Here is a 21,155-nt window from a genome sequence, read left to right on the forward strand (position 1 = left end):
GTGTTTCTGATGAGTCAGTCGTGCAACCTTTATTTATTTTGCCTTTGAAATAGGTCAGAGATACAAACCATTCAGCAGCCTTTTGCAGAACCTCTTGGTGTAATGGAAAAAAGAAAATGATACCAATATCAATAAATATAATTTAGACAGTCTAGCACAGACATATATTAAATGTAAAGTACTTTGGCATTGGCATGTAACAGGATAGCACACATATACATCAAGGAATGTAAATATAGTTTGCATATAAGGGCAGAACACTTAATATCAGCGTCATTGTCTTCGACCACATCCAGGGCAGTGAAGTGAAACCCACCTCCACATAGTTTACACCTCTGCTTTATGTGTGGATAACTTTAACCTCTTGTCTTTAAACCTCGTGTCACTCATACTCTCGCTACTTTCTTATGTACTTCTTTGAAGTTCAAAAGAATGGGCCAAATCAATGCAGAAAAAACAAGAGGTCTTGACTTGGAGTCAAGCTTCACACAAACTCAGTCCTCCACTTCCCTGAATGCAACTCAGCTTTTGATAGTTGCAAAACGAGGTACCATGTTGCTAATTTGAATGAGTTTGAGACGCCATCCACACCACAATAGCAACAAGTAACTACTGGATGTAAAAAGTGAAACATTTCCCTCCAAATTTTGTGGTGGAGTAAATATATAAAGTAGCTTAACATATAAATAGAATGCATACAAATGTAACATAAACCATATATACTTTTTAGCAGAACAAAACAAGCTATGTGAAGTTGTGATAGGCATATGCTTCAATATGGATTAACAACTTGAAAAACCATCACGTAGCCTATAACGTGATTATGTGCACGCAATCAAACGTGTGGATGTGATCACGCAGAATTACTCAGCGGCACCTGACCGGCGTCACATTAGTTGAGCTCAGATGACCTGCACTGACTCACCGGATCCAACGGACTCCACGGCCTGCCACACCTACACTGCGGTACCCTCCGCACGCACACACACGCACAGACAGACAACGACACACACGCAGTCACAACGTGCTACTGTCGGCTACTTACCCGCTGTGGAGTCAGTTTGCGCCACAGCCAGCGCCCCGCGCGGCTCAGAAGCACAGAGAGACCCGCGTCTGGCCAATAACGAGCATGTTAGACAAAGTTTTAATAACTTTTACAAACAGCGTGCATGATCGAAGCTGGGCCGCTGTGCATCAGGCTCTCACACTCTCATCTGTTTGTTTGTGGAATCGGATTACAGAAGAGTTGTCTTTTTTTCCGGGTTGGACGTTTCGTTATTAGAATAAACCAGCCCCGGATGTGATCTATGCGTCCTGTGGTCCTCCTCCTCTACTGTGCTGCTGATCTGTCATACGACGAGGAGCTAACAGCCCGACACACCTCTGCTCCTTTTCACTTTAACATCTGCGATGCTGTAAAGGCCGATTCCTTATCTTTGTTTTGTCAGTTTATCTTCTTTTTAGAGGCTTTTATTTAGAAAATATATAAAACGTGCGCAGTTGCTTTCTTCCTGCAACTGCATGAGATAGGTTATCTCTTCTACTGTCAGGTGGCAACTGGAGAACTGGGTCAAACACAGACACGCACACCCACGTACACACGCACACACTCAGCTGAATAGTTGGTGCCTATAAATGAGCAGCTATAAAAGAAGGGAGTGTAAACCTGGATAAACAGGTACACGGTGAAGAATAGTGTCATTCATGCCATGGGAGGTGAGTGTGACAGGTGCAAGCTGATGTGCCAAAAGCAGTTGTGGGGAAAAAAGATTCACTACATGTACTTTTACAATTGCAAAAAGCAGCAATAGGACAAACAACATGTAATACTGCACAAAGAGCAGGGCCAGAGCATGATTTTAGAAATCTCACAAACATTCCCTGTTCACTGTTCTTGTACATCTTCTGTGGATTGTATAATGTTTTTCCAAAGCCACCTCATCGCCAGGTGTTTTTGGTGAGGAAAGACTAAATCCTTTTGATTTCTTTGTAGTTAAAAACAACAGTCAATTTAAAAGATATATGGTGTAAAACAAATAGAACCACCATGTAAGTAAACTGTAATCTGGAATTGTTGTAATAGGATTTAACCTCCAATTTGAAAGAGAGAACAAATAAAAATACTTGAGAGATAAATAATAATAAACAAACCTCTTGTTCAAGCAGTAGTATGACAGGGCTGGAAATTCAGATGTTACAGGTGCAGATTGGTTCTTTTCAGAGAGTTACATTTCTGGCAGAATAATAGTGTTTAGTTATTGGAGGTGATCAAGGTGGTGCTTGGCTTAACTATCCTCATTGTTTAAACTAACTTTAGCAATGCATTTTATTTTCTGATCTTATCTTATTTCTATGTAAATCTTAATCTGCAAAAGTAGCAACTTCAACATCTGACAAATGTGTAAAAAGTGCTTAAATACCGTACTTCAGTATTGCTTCACAGTTCTTTCCACCTTAACACAAAGGGTGACTACAGTTTAAGTCCTGTGATGAAACTCCTGAGAGACCTTAAATGAGCTCGGAGGATGAACTGACCTGACCTTCTGGTTTCAACAACACGCCGAGTCAATACTCTGTGTTGTTTAGAGTTTCCACACATTTACATGTTGAAGAAAGTGCGAAAATGAAAATGACTGTCTCTGCATTTACAGGAGTGATTCTATATTATTATTATTATAGCACTTGTATTGTATGTATTATTGATTTTCTCTCTTTTGGTTAATTTGTGTCCTCTTGTTAAGAGGAAGTGGTTGCACGTCATATGACCTGCCTGAGGAGAGAGACCTACCTCACTGACTTCATATCCTGTGGCGACTGCACAGGATTCAAGTTACACAGTTGAAAAAGGAAGTCCTGATGTTTCCACAGATACTCCTGTGTTTCTGCTGAATACCACAGACTATTTTATCTTTACCGTACGCATACTTTCACATCAAGGACACATAAACACAAATGTCCCACCAAGGTGATCTTAACCACATGCATACACACACTGTACACGCACCACAATAGGGGTGTGATTGTATCTTTATTCAAACAAGCTTGCATGCACAAAATGTGCTAAAAAAAGTGCAAAACACATCATTACAAAATTCTAAAGATTGTGGCGTTAAAATACTTTCCTTTCTGGTTCCCATAACAACGACCCACAAGTAAATCATGTGGTTCAATGGCGTCAATCGAGCTGCACACTAGCTGCCCACTGAGGCGCCCCAGTACCTACTGATACCACACCGGGCGGCTATCACAAAAAAAACACAGCTGTACTTTACTTTGAGTACACTTATTCACCACAAACACGCTTAGGTTTACAGGTTAGCGTTTACAGCTTTGGACCATCTGCAAGTAAACACTCTATATAAGATACCATCGATGATGAGGTCCCTATTCAAGTGTTTGATGAGAATAAAAACACAACACAATCAAAGGTGCTGACGCTTGTATTTCTGTGACAGACCACCTTCACTGCACCAACACAGTCATCAGAAGCACACCTTTCTTTGTCTAAAATCATGTGAAACTCTCTACCACTCAAATCCATTGGATTGAACTTGAAGATCTCTGAGAGGCACAGTGACAAAGAGGAGAATGTGGCTGGATGAACAACCTAGCAAACGAGTGGAAGGTTTGACGAATGAATCACAGCTGACTGGCGGCCACACGCAGCAGCAGGGCCGCGATGAGCAGGACGGGGCTGGATGCCAGAACCCCTGCGCGGTTGCGGTGGTGATCCCTGTGGCTTTGGCTCCGTTGGGGCCCGTTACAGTCGACGCCAAAACAGCATTCCATCTTGGCTCCGGAGGCGACGCCATGAGCCTTGTCGCAGAAAGCCTTGTAGGTGCACGACTTCATCACGGTGTCTGGAAAGAGAGCGAGACAGAGAGAGGGGGATGTGTGAGGCCGGCAGATATTCACAGTTTAGTTGCTCTGAAGTGATTGAAGACTGACCCCTTGTGTTAATTTGGTAGGATGCTGTGAACCCGGTGAATTTATCACACACACACACAATAGGCATCTGGAAGTTTGTGGCTATTCTAAGCTGCTGGGATGACATCCAGTAACCTCAAATGATGAGAGGCTGACTTTATGGGTTAGGGTTATGGGTGTGCACTATTATAAACTTTACTGACTTCTTCAAACTGCTACTACACACATGCCTGAGGCTTTGACAATACTTTATTCCACCAAATCATACTTACTTTGCATGTTTTCCTCAGTGTGTGTTTGTGTGTTTGTTTACTCACTGGGTCCTGTGATAGTGGAGCAGGCGTCAGCATACTGAGGGCAGAAGGTGGAGCCTTGCCGGTTGCAGTCGTCCTCATTGGACGCCACGCATGTGTGACATTTGAGGGCGTTGCCTTTGCAGACAGAACAGGAGAGAACACCTGACTTGAGACTAAGAATGTATGTTCACAGGCGGGTGAAAGCAAGCAGACACACAACCATATGTTCGTATTAATAGTTAATTTACCTCAGTATGCATTGCAAGCACACCCTACACACAACAGTAGAGGCTGTCAGACTCCTCCTCAAATTTATGACAGGGACACATAGGCACACAATGAAAGCTGCTGTATGTCACAACAACCTGTTGTATTACACTACTAGATAGATTTCTTCATCATGCCACAACATGAACATGGTCGAGCCATGCAGGTTTAAATCTGTGTGGAATGGTATAAAAAAAGGCCCAAATTGTGCAGACCTCAAGTTAAAACGGCTTTGCTGCTCAGCAATCTTTAACCAATATCTGCTTTTTGGAACCAAAAATCCTGCATTTCCTGTGTCACAATGCTTCTGTAACTTCTCAGCAATTAGTCTGCCAGCTATTAACTAAATCTTTCCCCAATGCTGAAACCCCCAAATCCAGTGTTGGTATCAGTGCTGTAGAAACTTACTGTGGCATGCCAGAGCGATGAGGAGCAGCAGAGCCAGAGTAGTCCTCATGGCAACGGGCCGATGGTCACTGTGTCTTCTAGAGCCCAGAGAAAGAGTGGATGAGCTGAGAGGAGTCTCTGATAGAGGGAACACGAGGGGTTGAGGTGGAGAAGGGTCTTTAGGCACAGGAAGGTGTCTAAGGGCATTAAGGACTTATCTCTGTAATCTCCATCTATGCTGCACAGCCAGCAGGCCGTGGTAATGGACTTAACCGAGCAAGCTTTAACAGGGAGACACAGTTACAGTTCAGGAAGGATTTCGAGTTTATTTCTTTGAGTATTGATTCTACAACACTGTTTGTATAACTACTGACAGTTTTCAAATAGTGATAGTACAGAATGAAGCAGCACAATAAAGCACAAGGTCTCTTACATCACTGCCTCAGCTGGGATGTGAAAGAGTGTGTTAGTTTGTGTGAGTGTGTGTCGAAAGTGTAGAGATGTAAACACTGTTTCATTACCAGTGCTCAGCCTAAAGATGAGGCCACGACACACATACTGATAACATCACACACACACACACACACACACACACACACACACACACACACACACACACACACACACACACACACACACACACACACACTGTGAGAATTCATACACTTCTGCTTTGAGTCTGTGAAGGCAATGAAAAGAAAAAATGCAGAAACGCAAGTAAAGGAAAACCAACTTATAGTTAGAACAAATTATATTTATTTTTATTCAGGCAAATGTACACACACTCACGCTGTTAGTCCTCAAAGTGTCAACCTCATTTCTAATTTACAAAACAATATTTAAAGAAATGGGCTAAAGTGACAAAACAATATTTTGTAAAGCACAGCTTGCTTTCATCTGAGTAACAAGAGGTAATGTAAAATTTGAATGAAACAAATATAAACTGTGGCGCATCAGTGGAATTGTGTCATAAATCTACGAGACAGTAACGAGTCTGGGTGTCAGACTTTTCAATAGTGACTGACTCCATATGAACTGAGTGTTGATTTGTCTTGTTTCAGTTTCTTTGACACAAATATTGCCTGATTCAAGTTATGGATTTGCATATTTTATACTTATAGTAGTAAATAGTGGTTTGTGTTGAGCCTTCAATAAACACAGATTGTTGACACTTTTGGCTCATTTTGGTAAATGGAAAGAAAAAGAAATTCTGGAGAAAAAGGCAAGTATGGAAAAGTTATTTTCTCTCATATGAATCAAGTTCTATAATATTTTCACTGATACCCAGTTACTAAATCACAGCCTCCTACGTCATAACTACACAACAAGTTTAACTGGTGTGGTAATACAAAGCTATGAAAATAATCATGCAAAGAAACTGAATAGTTAGTGCAGTGCTGTAAATACAGGCATGAGAGGTCACATTTTCATCACACATAAGCAACAGATAAAAAAAAAAAAACCTTACAAAGCAATTCAACACTTAAGTTTCCTTCTTGGTTGGCGGTAAATGTGATTAGTGGACACTCACTCTACACAGTGATGATTTAAGAAGAAAATAATTGTTGACATATTGCAGCACTTGCTTTCCTTATAATTCAAATATTAAAATACCTTCAACCAAAATATAGTCACTATGCTTTAATGTTTTTCCTTTGTTCAGAATCCTTGACAAATTATAGTTGACATACGGTGATGGTGGAGTCAATTTATCTTTGCCCTCTTTTCTCTTCAACATACATTTTTGTCTTTACTGACTTCAGACAAGACAATGCTACTAAGTTTATATAATTACAGTAAAGGCTATGATTGTCCAGCTATTATACTTGTGACTGATAAACTTTCCGCTGCTACTTGATTTGTCCAGAATCCAGGTAAAGCAAATGCTTTGAATTATTTGCAGCTTTAGTTTTACTGACATGTGTTCCAAACTCAGTCTGGTTTCAATGTCTCTCCTGAACAAACCAAGGCCTCTGGGCTCTACTGTATTTCCCCAAATAATCCTTAATCCTTTCCTACAGTTCTTGTGCAGCCTGACTTTGACCCTGACGTCATTCTGCCCGACACAATAGCTCTGAGCTCTGCTCTTTCAGAGTAAAATCCTTGTTTACTTTATAGAAAAATACATTTAATGGATTGTTGCTTTAATAACAATCCTTGTCAAAGCGAGCATGCCTATATGTAACTCCTAAACAACCCCCGCCTGCATGATGTCATCCCAGGAGTTGCTGGAAATGTAGCTGTTAAGCTGCTGGGAATGTAAATTGAGTCACAAGAAGTTTGTTGCTCACTGGCATGATGGGCAAAAGCAACAGAGGTCCAGATGCAAAAAAAATGCAAACAAAACAACGTGATCACATACACATTAGAGTCCCAACTAGATCAATTATTAGCATGTAGAGAACCTTCTTGATTCAGATCACAAGTAGTGCAATTGTAGTATACATTGAGTTACTTTAGACATCTGTAAATAAGCAGTCTCTGTGATGCAGGGCTGGCAGATGGCTGAGGGCGCGCACAGGGCGTTGCTGCTAGGCAGGACGGGAGGGACCGAGTGGCCGATCACAGGGAGAGTCTCTCAGTCTGTTCCCATTTTGGCAATCAGCTCGTCACAGATCTTAGTGAGTTCCTCCATCTCTTGATTCTATGACAACACAACAAAGGATGAATATGCATCTCTATATGCTACAGTGTGCAAACACGGCAAATCTTTTTTAATGTGTATTTATATAAGAACTAAAAGTTTCCTGTAGAATTAGCATGCAGGAAGATGAGGATGCCCGTTACCTTCTGCTGCAGAGCTTGTTCCAGAGACTCGTTCTTCATCTGTTCCTTCCTCAAACTGGCGGCCATCGCCATGTTCTCTGAGCTCGCCTTTGCACGCACCTGAGCAATGTCCTCATTGGCCCTGAGAGATGTGTGGAATGAGGGAAATGTACATGATCTCAAACATGGAAAAGTTTTGATTTGTTATAACGGATTTCCTTTTAATCTCTACATACTTGTCTAGTTTCTCCTCAGCATGGAGTTTAAGTGTCTGGTATCTCTGCTCCTCCTGCTTGACTCTGGCCAGATACTCCTGAGCACACTTCTTCAGCACCTCCTCATTCTGTACGAGGAAAAAAAAAAATTACTATTACTACTAGTTATTACTTCTCTAAACCAGCTGCGGGTCAACTGGAGGACAAGATGTTGGGGTTAGCTTCTTTAATCGAGGGATTTAATTTTGAAGCAGTTGTTGAGTAAGATAATGTTTTTTCAGGGCCAGGTTTATCTAGTGACCTTTAGTGTAAGCTCTTGTTGCTCTCACCTCTAGGCGACCACTGCCCCAATCAGAGGGAAACCTTCTACCCTTATTCTGACTTTAATCCTCCTAGATCCCTCCAGTTTGAGCTACTATCAGCTGATAGCCTCAGCATTTTAAACCCATACTTTCCTTGAGCAGTTATCTGGACATGAACTTGTCCTATGACAACTTCATGTTGCAGTCTTTGAGCCGGGTTGTGACACCACTTACTTTCTTAAAGCCCTCCAGGGTGTTCTTCATAGTTTCATAACGCCGAAACACATCAGAGAGAGAGCGTTCCACAGAGTTCAGATCTGCCAAAGCAGACTCCTTCTCCGTTGTCACAGTGTGCAAAGCCTTCTGGGAGTTCTGGTTGTTGCGCTGCTCGTCCTCTGAGAAGAGCAAAGAAGAAATAAATTATTGCGGAGTGCTCAATCATTTATTCATGGTATTCCGTCTGGTAACAGCATAAAACATTGCATTCAAACGGAGGGTACAATCACAAAAAAAGTTAAATATGTTAAACAAATAGCTGCTTTCTCACTCCTAATACAAGAGAATGTGGATTAAAGTTACTGCACATAAGTCAGTAAAACAGGACACTCACATTAGAAGATGACACAAATTACACTGTGGCACTAAACTCATTAGCACAACCAGTAAAATAAAGAGTTACATGAAAAATAGAAGTCTGACCACACAATTGTAGATAGATTGTAGTTTTTAACATTCCTACTCACCGATCATCTGAGCGATTGTCTTCTCATATTCTGCAACAATCTTCCTGTAATAAGACAAAACACATGATAAGCCTCACTTAACCTGATGACAGACTGGAGACGGAATGTTTCGATTTATCAAGACCTCACATGACCACCTTCAAAATCCATCAGTGATGGCTCAGTAAAAAGCACAAAGCAACAGATTGTCTCACCTCATCTCGCTGACTTCTTGTCTGCTGTCCTCGTACCTTTTCTTCCAATCGTTGGCTACTGCCTCTTTGGTGATCATCTGAAATGAGACGTCTACTGTGAGCAGAGCTGTGCATTCAAAGAAAACGCTTATGCGACACATTTAGACGAAAACAAACATATTGATGTCATATTTAATGTTCGATGAGTTACCTCCTCTCTTATGAGGGTGAGAACGGCCTGTTTTTCTGCCTCACTGATGCAGATGGAATCCAGGACCTGACTTCCTGTTTTCTGCATTTCACTTCCCTCTGGCTTGTTCTTCAATTTGCATGGGTCTTCAAACTGCTGATGGCAGAAGAAAATCAGTTTAATTGTACATCCGATAGTTTAATGGCGGGCAAGCCCACCTAAACTTTAATAATTTAAATTTGTGACAAAAGCACATGTATAATTCATTATTACTGCCATAATCCTATGCCTTTAAAGTAAAATAAATTCCTCTTTTTATTCAGTTTTTCTCATCATTAGTTTTGTGTTAAATATTGTCTTAAAATACATAAAATAAAAATGACAGCCACTGCACGTTTTTAGCTCTAGTTTGGATCACCAATTAGTTAGAATGGATCAATTATTGAGAGAAACAAACAAAAAGGAACATTTATGACTGGAATAAACTGAAAATTATGACGATCATCTTTTTTTTATCCTCTCAAATTTCTCACATTTTCCTTTTTCACCCTGTACCCCTCTTGCCTTTCAAATCAGTGTTCCTACACATCTCAATCCTTTCTTCTTCTTCTTATTTTTCTCCCTGTCTCTCTCCTCTCTCATTATGGCCTGCCCTGGATTATGACATTAGTCATATTCTAATGTCCTGAATGCTAATCTAAATCCATCTGTCACTTGAGTACATGAACGTGGTGGCAGACACTAAGTACCTCCTGCTGGCCATCATATCAGCAGGTGATCATACTGCAGCTTGAGATAATAATGCTGGTGTCTCCAAACACAAAACTGCACTATTTATATTTCAGTCACAACACAGTCTACCTGCACAATGTTTAATTTACTGTGTAAATATCACCAAATTAAAATCAGAAAAAAAGTACAAAGAGCTGAACACAATGTGAACAATACAGTGACAAGTCAAATATAATGCTGGGACACATCTCGACTTGTCAACGTTGTTTTTATCTGCAACTGATGGGGACAGTTTAGTTTAACCAAATAACTGTCTCTAGTTTAACTAAGGCCCAATCCCAATGTCCCCCTTAAACCCCCAAACCCTGAACCCTCAGAGACTCACTGACGTCACCGGCAAAGTCGGCATCTAATGCCGACTTACGGAAAGGGTTCATCAAGGGGTCAACATGTCTGCCAGAGAGCCCTCAAGCACTCGACGATGTGACAATGTGACACCCCTAAACCCTCAAGGACTTTGCATGAGCGTGCCTCAGAGTCCGTGAGTGCTTAAGGGTGGAAATTGAGATTGGGCCTAAGAAAAGAGTGCTTCATCTCTACCTAGTGGTCACTGCTGGCATCACATTGCTTCTGTTGCTTATGACAAAAGTTACAGGCATGAGATTGTACCACTATGGAAAACAATTAGGCTGTATATGGGCCTGACGCAGCACATATATGGGAAAGGACATGAATGATTTATTGTAGTATCTATTTACCACTGAGCAGCAGTCTGAGTCCTCAGGTTTTGATGTCACCTGGCAGTCTTGAATGGGAAGAAAGTGAAACTCATGTTAATAAGAATTAAGGATCAGAGATGCTGTGGCCTATAATGTAATATAGTTCATCATCATGGTCAACAGGTGGCAGTACATGAGAAGTAGTACAACATTTTCTCCAATTGTTTTTCTCATTATAAATATTATTCTATAACCATGTGCTCATAGGCACTGCTGATTAATTAATTAATATACTCATGACTTGTAATATGCAATATTATCTTTTTAATATGTAGTTATATGTTTTACTTAAGTCTTACGTTAAAATAAACTCACACCACTCCCTGGCAGTTTGTTTTCAATTGAGTTATGACTCACAATGAGTGTCAAGGCACTGTGTTTACTCATACAAATATCTGTAAAAAAATAACAAATATCATGGCTTAGAAACAAAAAAAACTCAAGCTACTGCATGTGATGCCGTTATGCAACATCTGTAACAGTGCGGTCCGCTAAGATCAGACTGGTCAGAAACTAAAGCTGAGTCACATGCCGCCTGAAGGCACCTGTGTGATCATACAATCTGACAGTGATTTATCAAAGCAGACAATCCTTACTGTCGCTCTGAACAACTGGACTGTCATCTTGCTCGTTAAAAATGAATGTTGTGTGTCTGTAACAGTTCGGCAAAGATGACGAGCGAAGCTAAGGAATGCTGTCTAAATGTAGAGTAGAGTCCCGAACTGTTAACTGAGCTATTCACTACTGTTTCAGTGGCACAACATTAAAATCAATCTTCATTGATCCTGTTACTCACCGCTTTGGTCCTTGTCTGGTTTAACACTGGCACTGCTCGCCAACTTCTCCTCGTCTGTGGCGTGGTATCCATGATGGTCATCCTTTAACAGACGCAAATATAATCAGCCACGCTGACTGCGTGAAGCTTCTAGAGATAAAATTATGACACGAGTCAGATGAGCAGTCGGTACATTATCAGTTCCTACCTGTCCGCTGAAGTCCTTTTGCATCGGCTGGGTCTGCTTCACTTTACAGGAGTTCCTGTGAATGAAAGTAATAACAAAAGTAAATAACAACAACAGCGTCAACACTAACTTGATCATACATCTGCATGTGTGTACATGTGTGCAGGTGTGCTGATGGGAAGAGAAAGCAGGAGAGACAGACATCCTGACAGCCAGACCTCATTGCTCTGCTCTGTGTGTGCACTGAGTTTGCATGCTCTGCCTGAAGTACTGAATCACGCAGCACAAAAAGCAGATTAATGAAAGAGATTGTTGCCAAATTTAAATAAGAGCGAGAGCAGTTGTTCAGAGCGCCAGAGGGAATGACAGAGTTTCCACTACCACTCTCTATCTCCTCTACTCTAGTTATTCCTACTTTTCACCTCCAGTCTGTGATTGAAGGACAATGTAGATCAGATGAGCCTGGACCGGGACTTGTTTCAAGAACAAGGACTGAGGTTACAAACACACACATGTCTGCACACACACAGTTATACAGTACTTACAACAGAACACAGAGGAAATGGACTTGCTCAGCAGTCCTGATGCCACACAGTGAGAAGGGAAACAGAATGACAGGTTTGAAGGAAAGAGAGGAGAGGACGGGACATGCGTTAAGTTAAAGACAAAGGGAGTGCAGGGTTATTATAGTTAAGTAAATAAACAAAACAAGACAAAAAGTAGACAGGTGACAGTTTTGTTTAAACTGGTTTGTCTCTTTAAACCAACGTATCAATTTGATAAGAGCTTTAAACTAAAAATCTAATATTTCCTGCTTGTCCTTTAATATTTAATATTGGCAAGAGATAATGCAAGTATTTGGAACACAAGTTGATTGTTCTTTTGTTAAATTATTATCTGCAAAACATTTTGAACAAACCAGGATGAATATCAAAAATATTTTTGGTTGCAAATCAAGAAAGCCATTACACGTAAATGACGGCAGGCATACCCTCCAACAAATTACAATTGTCAATAAAATAAACTGCCTATAGAAATGTATCGTTATCTAAAAGCTGCGATATGGACCATGTCTAATGTAATGGAAAGGTACTATACTGCATACACAGTATATTGGCCTAAAGATGCAACCCATCACATATGTAATTTAAAAGCCTGTTACTGTATTGAGTATTGAGTTGTCCATGTCAAATCACTAAAACTAATCTTAGTGCAGATTGATTTGAACCAACTTCTAACAAATCTGAACATCTTGGTGCACAGAACTTGGCCCCATTCCTCGTACCTGGTTCAACAAAGTCGATCAAATGTCCTATAATCAATTTTAAATTATCGAGATGATTGACGTCAGGCTATGAATATTCGCAACGCTTCTGTTGTGAATGCAGCATAACGTCGCCTCCGCTGCGATGGCTAGACATAAGCATCGCAAAATATCCGACAAGTTAAATGCGTAAGTGTTGGAAAAATGTATCGGCTAATTTTAAGTGCCTCATCACCCAAATCAATCAGATTATATTTATTTAAATGTGCCTGCTGGCAGTATTATACAAATTAATATATACTTATGAGGATATATGTACTGTATGCGCGTATCTGTCATGTTTTAACTGCCACAAATATTATTTATGTCATTATTTAATACGCTTGTTTACATATTATTATTTGTACAACTTGTTTCTTGTATATTGATTTTGGTTTTCTATTTACATGTGATAGGAACCATCTTTACGTCCTATGTTTGTGCTGGGACGCATTTAGTTGTGACAAGCTCCAAAACATGTGCAGCAGCAGATGTTTTACTCCGCTAAAAGTTATAAGTTAAAGTGACAAAGTGTTAATTTCAAGTATTATTGTTTTCCAAGTGGACCCATTTCCCTCTCAGTTTTGTGCAGCCAGCGGTGTATGTTCGTTGTGTTAATTCATCGCGCATATTTACGTGCAAACAGGGTAACGTGAACGCCAACTTGTTTTGTGTTGAAATGTCTTTAAACAGTTCGACGGTGGATTAATGACGGTGGTGTCGACAGAGGCACGTTGAAGAATAAATAATTCATCAGTACCATAAGAACCACGAGGCGTCGTGTATTTCCTGGAGGGAGTGATACATGTACTATATGTAGTATATGTAGTATATGTATGTACTACATGTATATACATGTATGTGTAGATTACCATATAACTAGGAGTTTGAATGGGCGGATCATGTATGTATTATTCATAATCAGAAATTCAATCAATTGAAGCATTGAAAATACATTGTGTGTGATTCTCTCTATTCTTATCATGAGTCCACCATAATCATGTTATACAATAATGATATGTATGGTGTACTAATAACACTGTCATATAATTATGAGTGCTTTCAACACATCCATAAGTTTCTTAAGCGCTAAATAAACGTTTCCCGATGTTCTCCACATCGCCGACACTGTACAAACATGTACCAGTCGCAAAAAAGCTCAAGGCTGTGATCCAGTATGCATACACTCTGTGATCCAGGCTATGCATACAGTATGTGAGACGGCCAATGCTCGGCTGGGCGTGTGGTGTTCATCTTATCCTGCAAATTATCCAGCTAACTCAGTAAGCCAGGTACGAGGAATAGGGCCCAGAACTGAAAAATTACCAACCGAGCAAGTGGTCTTCTTGTGACAAAAACTGTGGTCAGCAGTTCATTGCTGTATATATAAAAAAAGTCAATAATTACAATTGTGTTGTTTTTTGGGGGATCAATGCAGACAATAGTGATGTCAATGATGATTCTTCTTTAAAAGGAAACTGAACAGAAAACACCACAAGAGGGCATTGTTTGACACTTAAACTTCTCTTAACCGTTCATAGAACATTTTCTGTCAACAAGCAAAACATAGTTGTTAGAAATAGAAATACTTCCAGCTATAAACATTGAAAAACTTCCCTCAATCTGCCTCTTTGAAAAGAATGCAGGCAAATCAAAAACTAATCCACCTGAAAACTGAACAAAAAATGTCAGTGAAAAAAGAAGAGAAAAAGATAACCAAAACTAAAATAATAAAACATTTTAAACTCTAATAACGCTGGTGAGGAATGAATGGATGAACAGGAGAAAAACAACATCTGAAGATACACAACAGGTCGACACTGTTGTTGATAACAGGAACACTTTGATTCCTTTAGGTTACTTGTGAACAATAGCAAGCATTCATTAATGTCCTGCAGCCATAAAAGAGAAAGCGCTGTTTGTTCAGCTTGAAAATCTGTGAGTCATATTAGTTTAGTTTCAGCCACTGACTGACTGCTGAAGAGGCCTTTGTGTACTTTTGTTTTACTCACGTGATAATTGTGCCGTTGGTCTCACAGGCAAATTTTGTGTTTTGTGTGTTGGAGTTGATGTTGCCATTAAGCAAGTCGGCATCCACACAAATGTCACGACTGGAGATTGAGTGTGAGTCTGGGCTGGAGTCAGACGTCACCGGAGCCTGGTCGTCCACCTCGGAAGGATCTGGTTTGTTTAGCGGGGAAAGGAAGGACAATGATGGGGGCCGGAGGGCTTGAGGCTGGGACAGAGGGCTGGATGGCGAGAGGCCCCCTCCAGGACTGGGATTGCTGTTGAGGGTCAGGTTGAGGTTCTGGTCCAAACTAAAGTTGCGGTCGTTAGGTGAGGATCCGCTGAGGTTGTTAAGGGAATCAACCTCTTGGGATGAAACTGGGCCGACATCCTGGTTGCAGTTCTTGTCCAGAAAGTGGTTTGCAACATCAGGAAGAACTGTGAAAACACAAGAGAAGTAAGTATGTAACTAAGTTTATATATAACCTCTCAAGGACAGAAGGTCAAAAATAATAAAATGAGACAACAGACATATAATAGAGACTTAAGAAAACTAAGAAGAGTAAAAAAAACAACATAAAGAAGGTATCTTAAATCTTTTTTTCTTTTTCTTTAAAGAAGCCCACATTGTCCATATCTTTGTCGTGGGAGATAAAAACAGTCTGAAGCGAAGAATAACCAACAAAGTCTGATCAGAGAACCTTAGAGACCTGCTGGTGACATAGGACTGCATCTAGACCTATTGCATCGATTTTTAGAACTGATTTTAAGATTTTACTGATCACTTTTAAAGCACGCCCGGGTCTGGCCCCAAGCTACATTATTGAAATGTTAGCCGCATATGAGCCAACTCCCAGCCTTAGATCCTCAGGTGGGGCCCTTCTGGCCGTTCCAAAGTCGAGGCCATTAGGGCCCCTCGACTTACCTGTGGAGATAAGGCTTGCAGAATCAATAACTTCTTTTAAATCAGTTCTTTAAACTTCTTTTAAATCAGTTCTTAAAAGTGATGTTGTCCTTTTATGCAGTTCTTTTGCTCCCCTGTTTTTCTTTTGTTTGTTTTGTTTATTTTTTGTTTTTCTATTCTATTTGCTCTTTTTGGTTATTTGTTTGGTTTTGTTGTATTCATTGACTTTGTGGTATGGTTCTTTTTTGTTAACCAGCATTGACGTTATGTATGACTACGCTTCTCTGTAGAGCACTTTGTAAACTCTGGTTTTAAAAGTGCTGTATAAATAAAGTTATTATAAATATTGGTATTATCTAGGCTGGCGACTCACTCTAAAATCATCACAAGAGTCTTTAATCTAATTGTAAATATATGTTTAAAGAAATCGACATCGGTGTCACATACAAGTCTTTAGAGAACCTGGTCAATAGCTTAACAGGGGAATTTTGAACATCTTATACAATCCATTGCTTGGCTCAGGCAGGTGAAGAAGAAGTTATAATAGTCGAGACGGGCAACGGAAAACACAATGGGACTGATTTTTTCAATATTTTCAGTTTGAAAAATCCAGAAGAAATGAAACACTGTAAGGAGTCAGTGCCTTGTCTATAATGACACCTAGGTTTCGATTGAAAATAGCTGCCTGCTCTGGCCGTAAATGGCACTATGATGACGGTAAAAAGGAAAATAAAGGGCCAGAGAGCTATGAAACTCTGTCAAGCTAAGGGGAGCTGCAGAATCAGGTGTTCATTTGCTGTAGGGTCATCACTACGAGTGACCAATTGTACAATGCTTTCACATTGTCACTTGTTAAGACAGAAATATTGATTATATTGGTTAAAGACAATGCCTTATCGAATATTATTTGCATAGCGATGATCATGGGAGATGCCTATGAAATTACTTATTATCTGGCCAAAGGTACATTTATACCAAGCAAACAGAATAGGACCAGGACCGACCCTTGGGGCACGCCACAGTACTGAGCTTCAGAGGGAGGCAACTGAGAAGCTCTTGTCAGAAAGTTAGAAGAAGAACCACTGCAGGCAGGGCAGACTCAATGACAAGCAGATCTCAATCCTTACTTCAACATCTCTGTCCCAGAACAGTAAAACATCCCCATCCTGTGGCTGCTTAATGGTTGTATCTGTCATTCAGGGATTTAAACTTGAATTGGCTTCTCCATCTCCTGTTAGAACACTTAAAATGGCTTCTCTCCGAGAACTTCACATCCTGTGTCCTCACACATCCCGTGAACAGCAAGCTAACGAGCACAGCAGCAGGCCGGTCTCTGTTGAGTCACTCTGCTGCTGAAACACAGGACTCCCTGTTACTGAAAAACACTCACACTCACACTGCAAAGCTCACACAGAATAATACCACTAAGACGACTCTCCTATATTCTTTTGTAATTCTTCTCTACTTGCTCAGAACATGAATGAAGTCATTGTGGTTTCACTTTGGGCAAGTAACAGCTTCTCACATCTTTGTCATGGCTGAACGCTTGTGTGTTATTACATCATACATTCAATTAATGCAAGTTTATGTCAGCGTCTGGGTAATTTTAGACACACACACACACACACACACACACACACACACAGACACACACACACACACACACACACACACACACACACACACACACACACACACATCCTTTGGAGAAAGAGAACAGATGTAGAGGAACCACACCCAGTCATGTGGAGTACACACCACCACAGGGCCTAGCAACAACTACAACATCAGGCTTTATGACAGTTTCAAAAATCTCCGAAAGAGGAAACCCAGACAGAGAAGGAAGTGAGAGAGAAACAGAATTAATTACAGTCAACCAGAATATTGGTTACTCCACAGAGTCGATCTTTTATTCATGAAACAGACACAGAGTTTGTACAGAGCATGTGACTGGTTTAGCATTAAAAGGAGACTGTTATCATTTACAAACTAGACTCAATAATGAACACATTAATCTCTCTCCTATTAGATTATCTGGCACAGTTTCCCACCTGCTGTGGTTAAAACGTGTCTGATTCCAACCAGCTAAGCCATACAAAACACGCAGAGCAATTATGTAGTGCATGTCTAACAGGATGTTTACAATGAATTTAATCTGCATTTAACTTTCTCACACACTGCACTGTGTCAGATCCCCTTAAAAAATAACCCATTTCTTTAAGAACAATATCTCAAATACTGGACAACTAAGGTGTACAGGTGCACTCCTGGACACGGTGACATCATTGTTGGGTGTGATTACAGCTGGGCAGTGAAACTGCTGTTTCTCGCCTAATGTTAAGTAACTATTTTAAGTCAAAACACAAGCAGCGATACGAGTACTTTGCCTAAAAAAACAAACACATTCTTGACTTGATCAGAGAATAAACAAACAATATCAGGCTAATGCTACAGACACATTTCAGTTGGTACCAGAAAACATTGAGGCTTGATACCAAGCCTAGCCTGAGAATATAAATCCAATGTAATTGTTCAGGTGTGACAGAGTTTGAACAGTGTAAGAGCCCTGGGTCACCGAGCCATCTCACCTGAGTGGTTGGAGTTGTCCAGTTGGCTGAGTAGCTTCACAACACCTGGAGACTCGGCTTCCGGAGTCTCAAAAGTCCCCTCCGAGTCTGAACTGAGGAGAGAGAGAGAGAGAGAGAGGAAGACATTAAAACACTATTCATAGGGAAATAAAAAGATAAAAATCTCCAGTTTGAAATTGAAAATGTGCTGTAACTGACAAATATGATCTATAAAACAAAATGTACTATTCTCATGAGTGAGATGTGATAAAAAAACAATCCTGTTGCCTGTTTTACAGCTACATATAAAACAGCAGTCTACTGTCTTTAAAGAACAGAGGCATTGAAAATGTTGAACAGTCTACATATCTACATATACATGCTACAGCTACTAAATTAAATATAACAATGAAAGTCTGGATTGTGTGTTGCAGTGTCAAAGTATTTCTCAGAAATAAGCATTGGCTTTCAAATATCAATCTTCAGTTTTCTTAAAGTGACATGAAAGTGACAATATAGTTCTGAGTTCAAAACAGCTCAAAATAAACAAGCTGCTTTTATTTTAAAGGAAGTCGGAGGAAGGGAGAGGAGAGGAAGTGAAGTCCTACAAGGCCACCTGCATCCTTTGCCCCTTAATAAGGACACACTGTGTCCAACCAGAGTCATTCACACGCACACAAATACACACACGCGCGCACGCACACACACACACACACACACAGTTTTTGGTCTGCTGTGTCAGCTGCCTAGGCACCCAGACTAAATTTATGCCTGAACTGTGGAGAGACAAAAAGAAAAGGAGCGACAGGGAGTGAGAGTTTATGTGGTTGTGTGTGTGTGTGTGTGTGTGTGTGTGTGTGTACCCGTTCCCAGCCGCTTGAACACACATCAAAACGTCCGCACTATAATGAAAAACAGCACGAGAAGAAACAAAGCTCTCAGTGCCAAAACCCAACCACACTCCATCTCTGATACCAGTTCACACAAACACATTCATACACACTGGAGACAGAGCTAATCCTAATATACATACCCACCCCCCACCCTACACACACACGCACAGAGAGAGACACACGCACAGAGAGACACATGCACAGAGAGACACACACTGAATCACGTCCCAGTGATGCACTCTTGGATGGTTACTTAGAAACTAGAAATGGACAGAAAAAGAAATCAAAAGCTTTGGAAACTGTGGCTTTTTTTCCCATCCCCCAACTTTCAGCAACTGTTCCCTACTGCCAAACAGCCTTCACACACACACACACACACACACACACACACACACACACACACACACACACACACACACACACACACACACACACACACACACACGCACACACACACACACACACACGCACACACACACCACACACACAAACACGTATAAAAACAAGCCTTGGATACAGACATATCATCAGGTTCGGTGCTTTATAAAGAAACAGGATGGTACAAAGCAGAGACTGACAAAAAAAATGGAGTCACTGTATTTTGACTAAGAATCTGCTTAAAGCCAATGACAGCATGACCATGACAATGGGATCCACGGCATAGGAAAGAATCCAAGATTATACAGCCACATCATACTGTTTGTGTGTGTGTGTGTGTGTGTGTGTGTGTGTGTGTGTGTGTGTGTGTGTGTGTGTGTGTGTGTGTGTGTGTTTCTTCTCTTTGTGTATATATCCACCACCTGTCAGTATGACTCAGGGGAATCTGAAGGCTTCACACAAGAACACAATAAATCTAATCTAGTGCTGTTTATTAAAGCAACACAGAGAATCACTCATTCCTTTCCCCAGATATTCTCTGTTTCTATTTCTTATACTGACCCAATAAACCATCTATCTCTCTCTCTCTCTTTCTCTCTCTCTCTCTCTCTCACACACACAAACACTGTGGCATAGCCGTCTTACTTGTACTCTCCGTCATCCTTGGATCTGGGCTGCCCCTCGTCCCCAGCAGCCCCAGTCACTGCTGACCATGTCCATTTGGCCCACTGGACCGGAGACAACCAAGACATCCCTGCAGCACGTTGAGTATTTAACCTGCTGCCACCTCCAAGATTAAATTGCACACTTCCTCTTCCTCTGGGCTCGTTTAGATTGTCACTGCTGTCAGACCGATTCAATGCTCTTCCACAGTCCTTTGCTACTTCAAAAAGCAGACTCTCAAAAAGAAGCCGACGACATGTCTTCTTTGCTCTCTCCCGCTTACGTCAGCTTCGGTCACTCTTGCTTTCTACGCGACTTGCTCACTTCCTCCTCTTGCTTCACTGTTCAGCTTTCCCATCCTGCCGTTCTGCGTTGTTGACGCTCATGAGAGGGAAACGTGTCTCACGCTGCTGCTGCTGTTTCTGTTACTGCTTTGCTCTCCACAGCACTGACTCACACAGTGCAGATTACTGGAGCATCAGTAGTCACTCCTCCCCCCTCCCTCTCTGTCTGGGTGGCCGATCAGCTGGTTAACAGACATCGGCTCGCCCCGCTCCTGCATGTTTACTAACTCGCTCTCAGGAGTTTGCCTCCCCCTCTCCCTGATTCTTTAAGGGTTTGCCGATTGTGAGGGAAGAGAGGGGGGAGAGTCTGGAGGCAAAGGAGAGTCTGGTTACTCTGGGACAGACAGACAGACTACC

At 41.0% G+C, this 21,155-nt stretch overlaps 1 protein-coding gene across 1 annotated transcript; it reads right to left on the minus strand.

The window, feature by feature from the left end:
• Positions 1-5,617: 5,617 nt before the first annotated feature.
• On the minus strand, positions 5,618-20,543 carry LOC306740085 (transforming acidic coiled-coil-containing protein 1-like; the record flags this gene model as incomplete). Its single annotated transcript, XM_079222198.1, has 13 exons — positions 5,618-7,521; positions 7,665-7,785; positions 7,880-7,986; positions 8,395-8,555; positions 8,904-8,947; positions 9,098-9,174; positions 9,288-9,422; positions 10,757-10,803; positions 11,574-11,655; positions 11,761-11,815; positions 15,055-15,487; positions 18,542-18,633; positions 20,437-20,543. 13 exons carry the CDS (start codon positions 20,541-20,543, stop codon positions 7,456-7,458), a joined length of 1,527 nt encoding a protein of 508 aa, XP_079078324.1. The 3' UTR covers positions 5,618-7,455.
• Positions 20,544-21,155: the final 612 nt, after the last annotated feature.

This window comes from Taurulus bubalis, assembly GCF_910589615.1.
Source record: "Taurulus bubalis genome assembly, chromosome: 8".
Classification (NCBI taxonomy): domain Eukaryota; kingdom Metazoa; phylum Chordata; class Actinopteri; order Perciformes; family Cottidae; genus Taurulus; species Taurulus bubalis.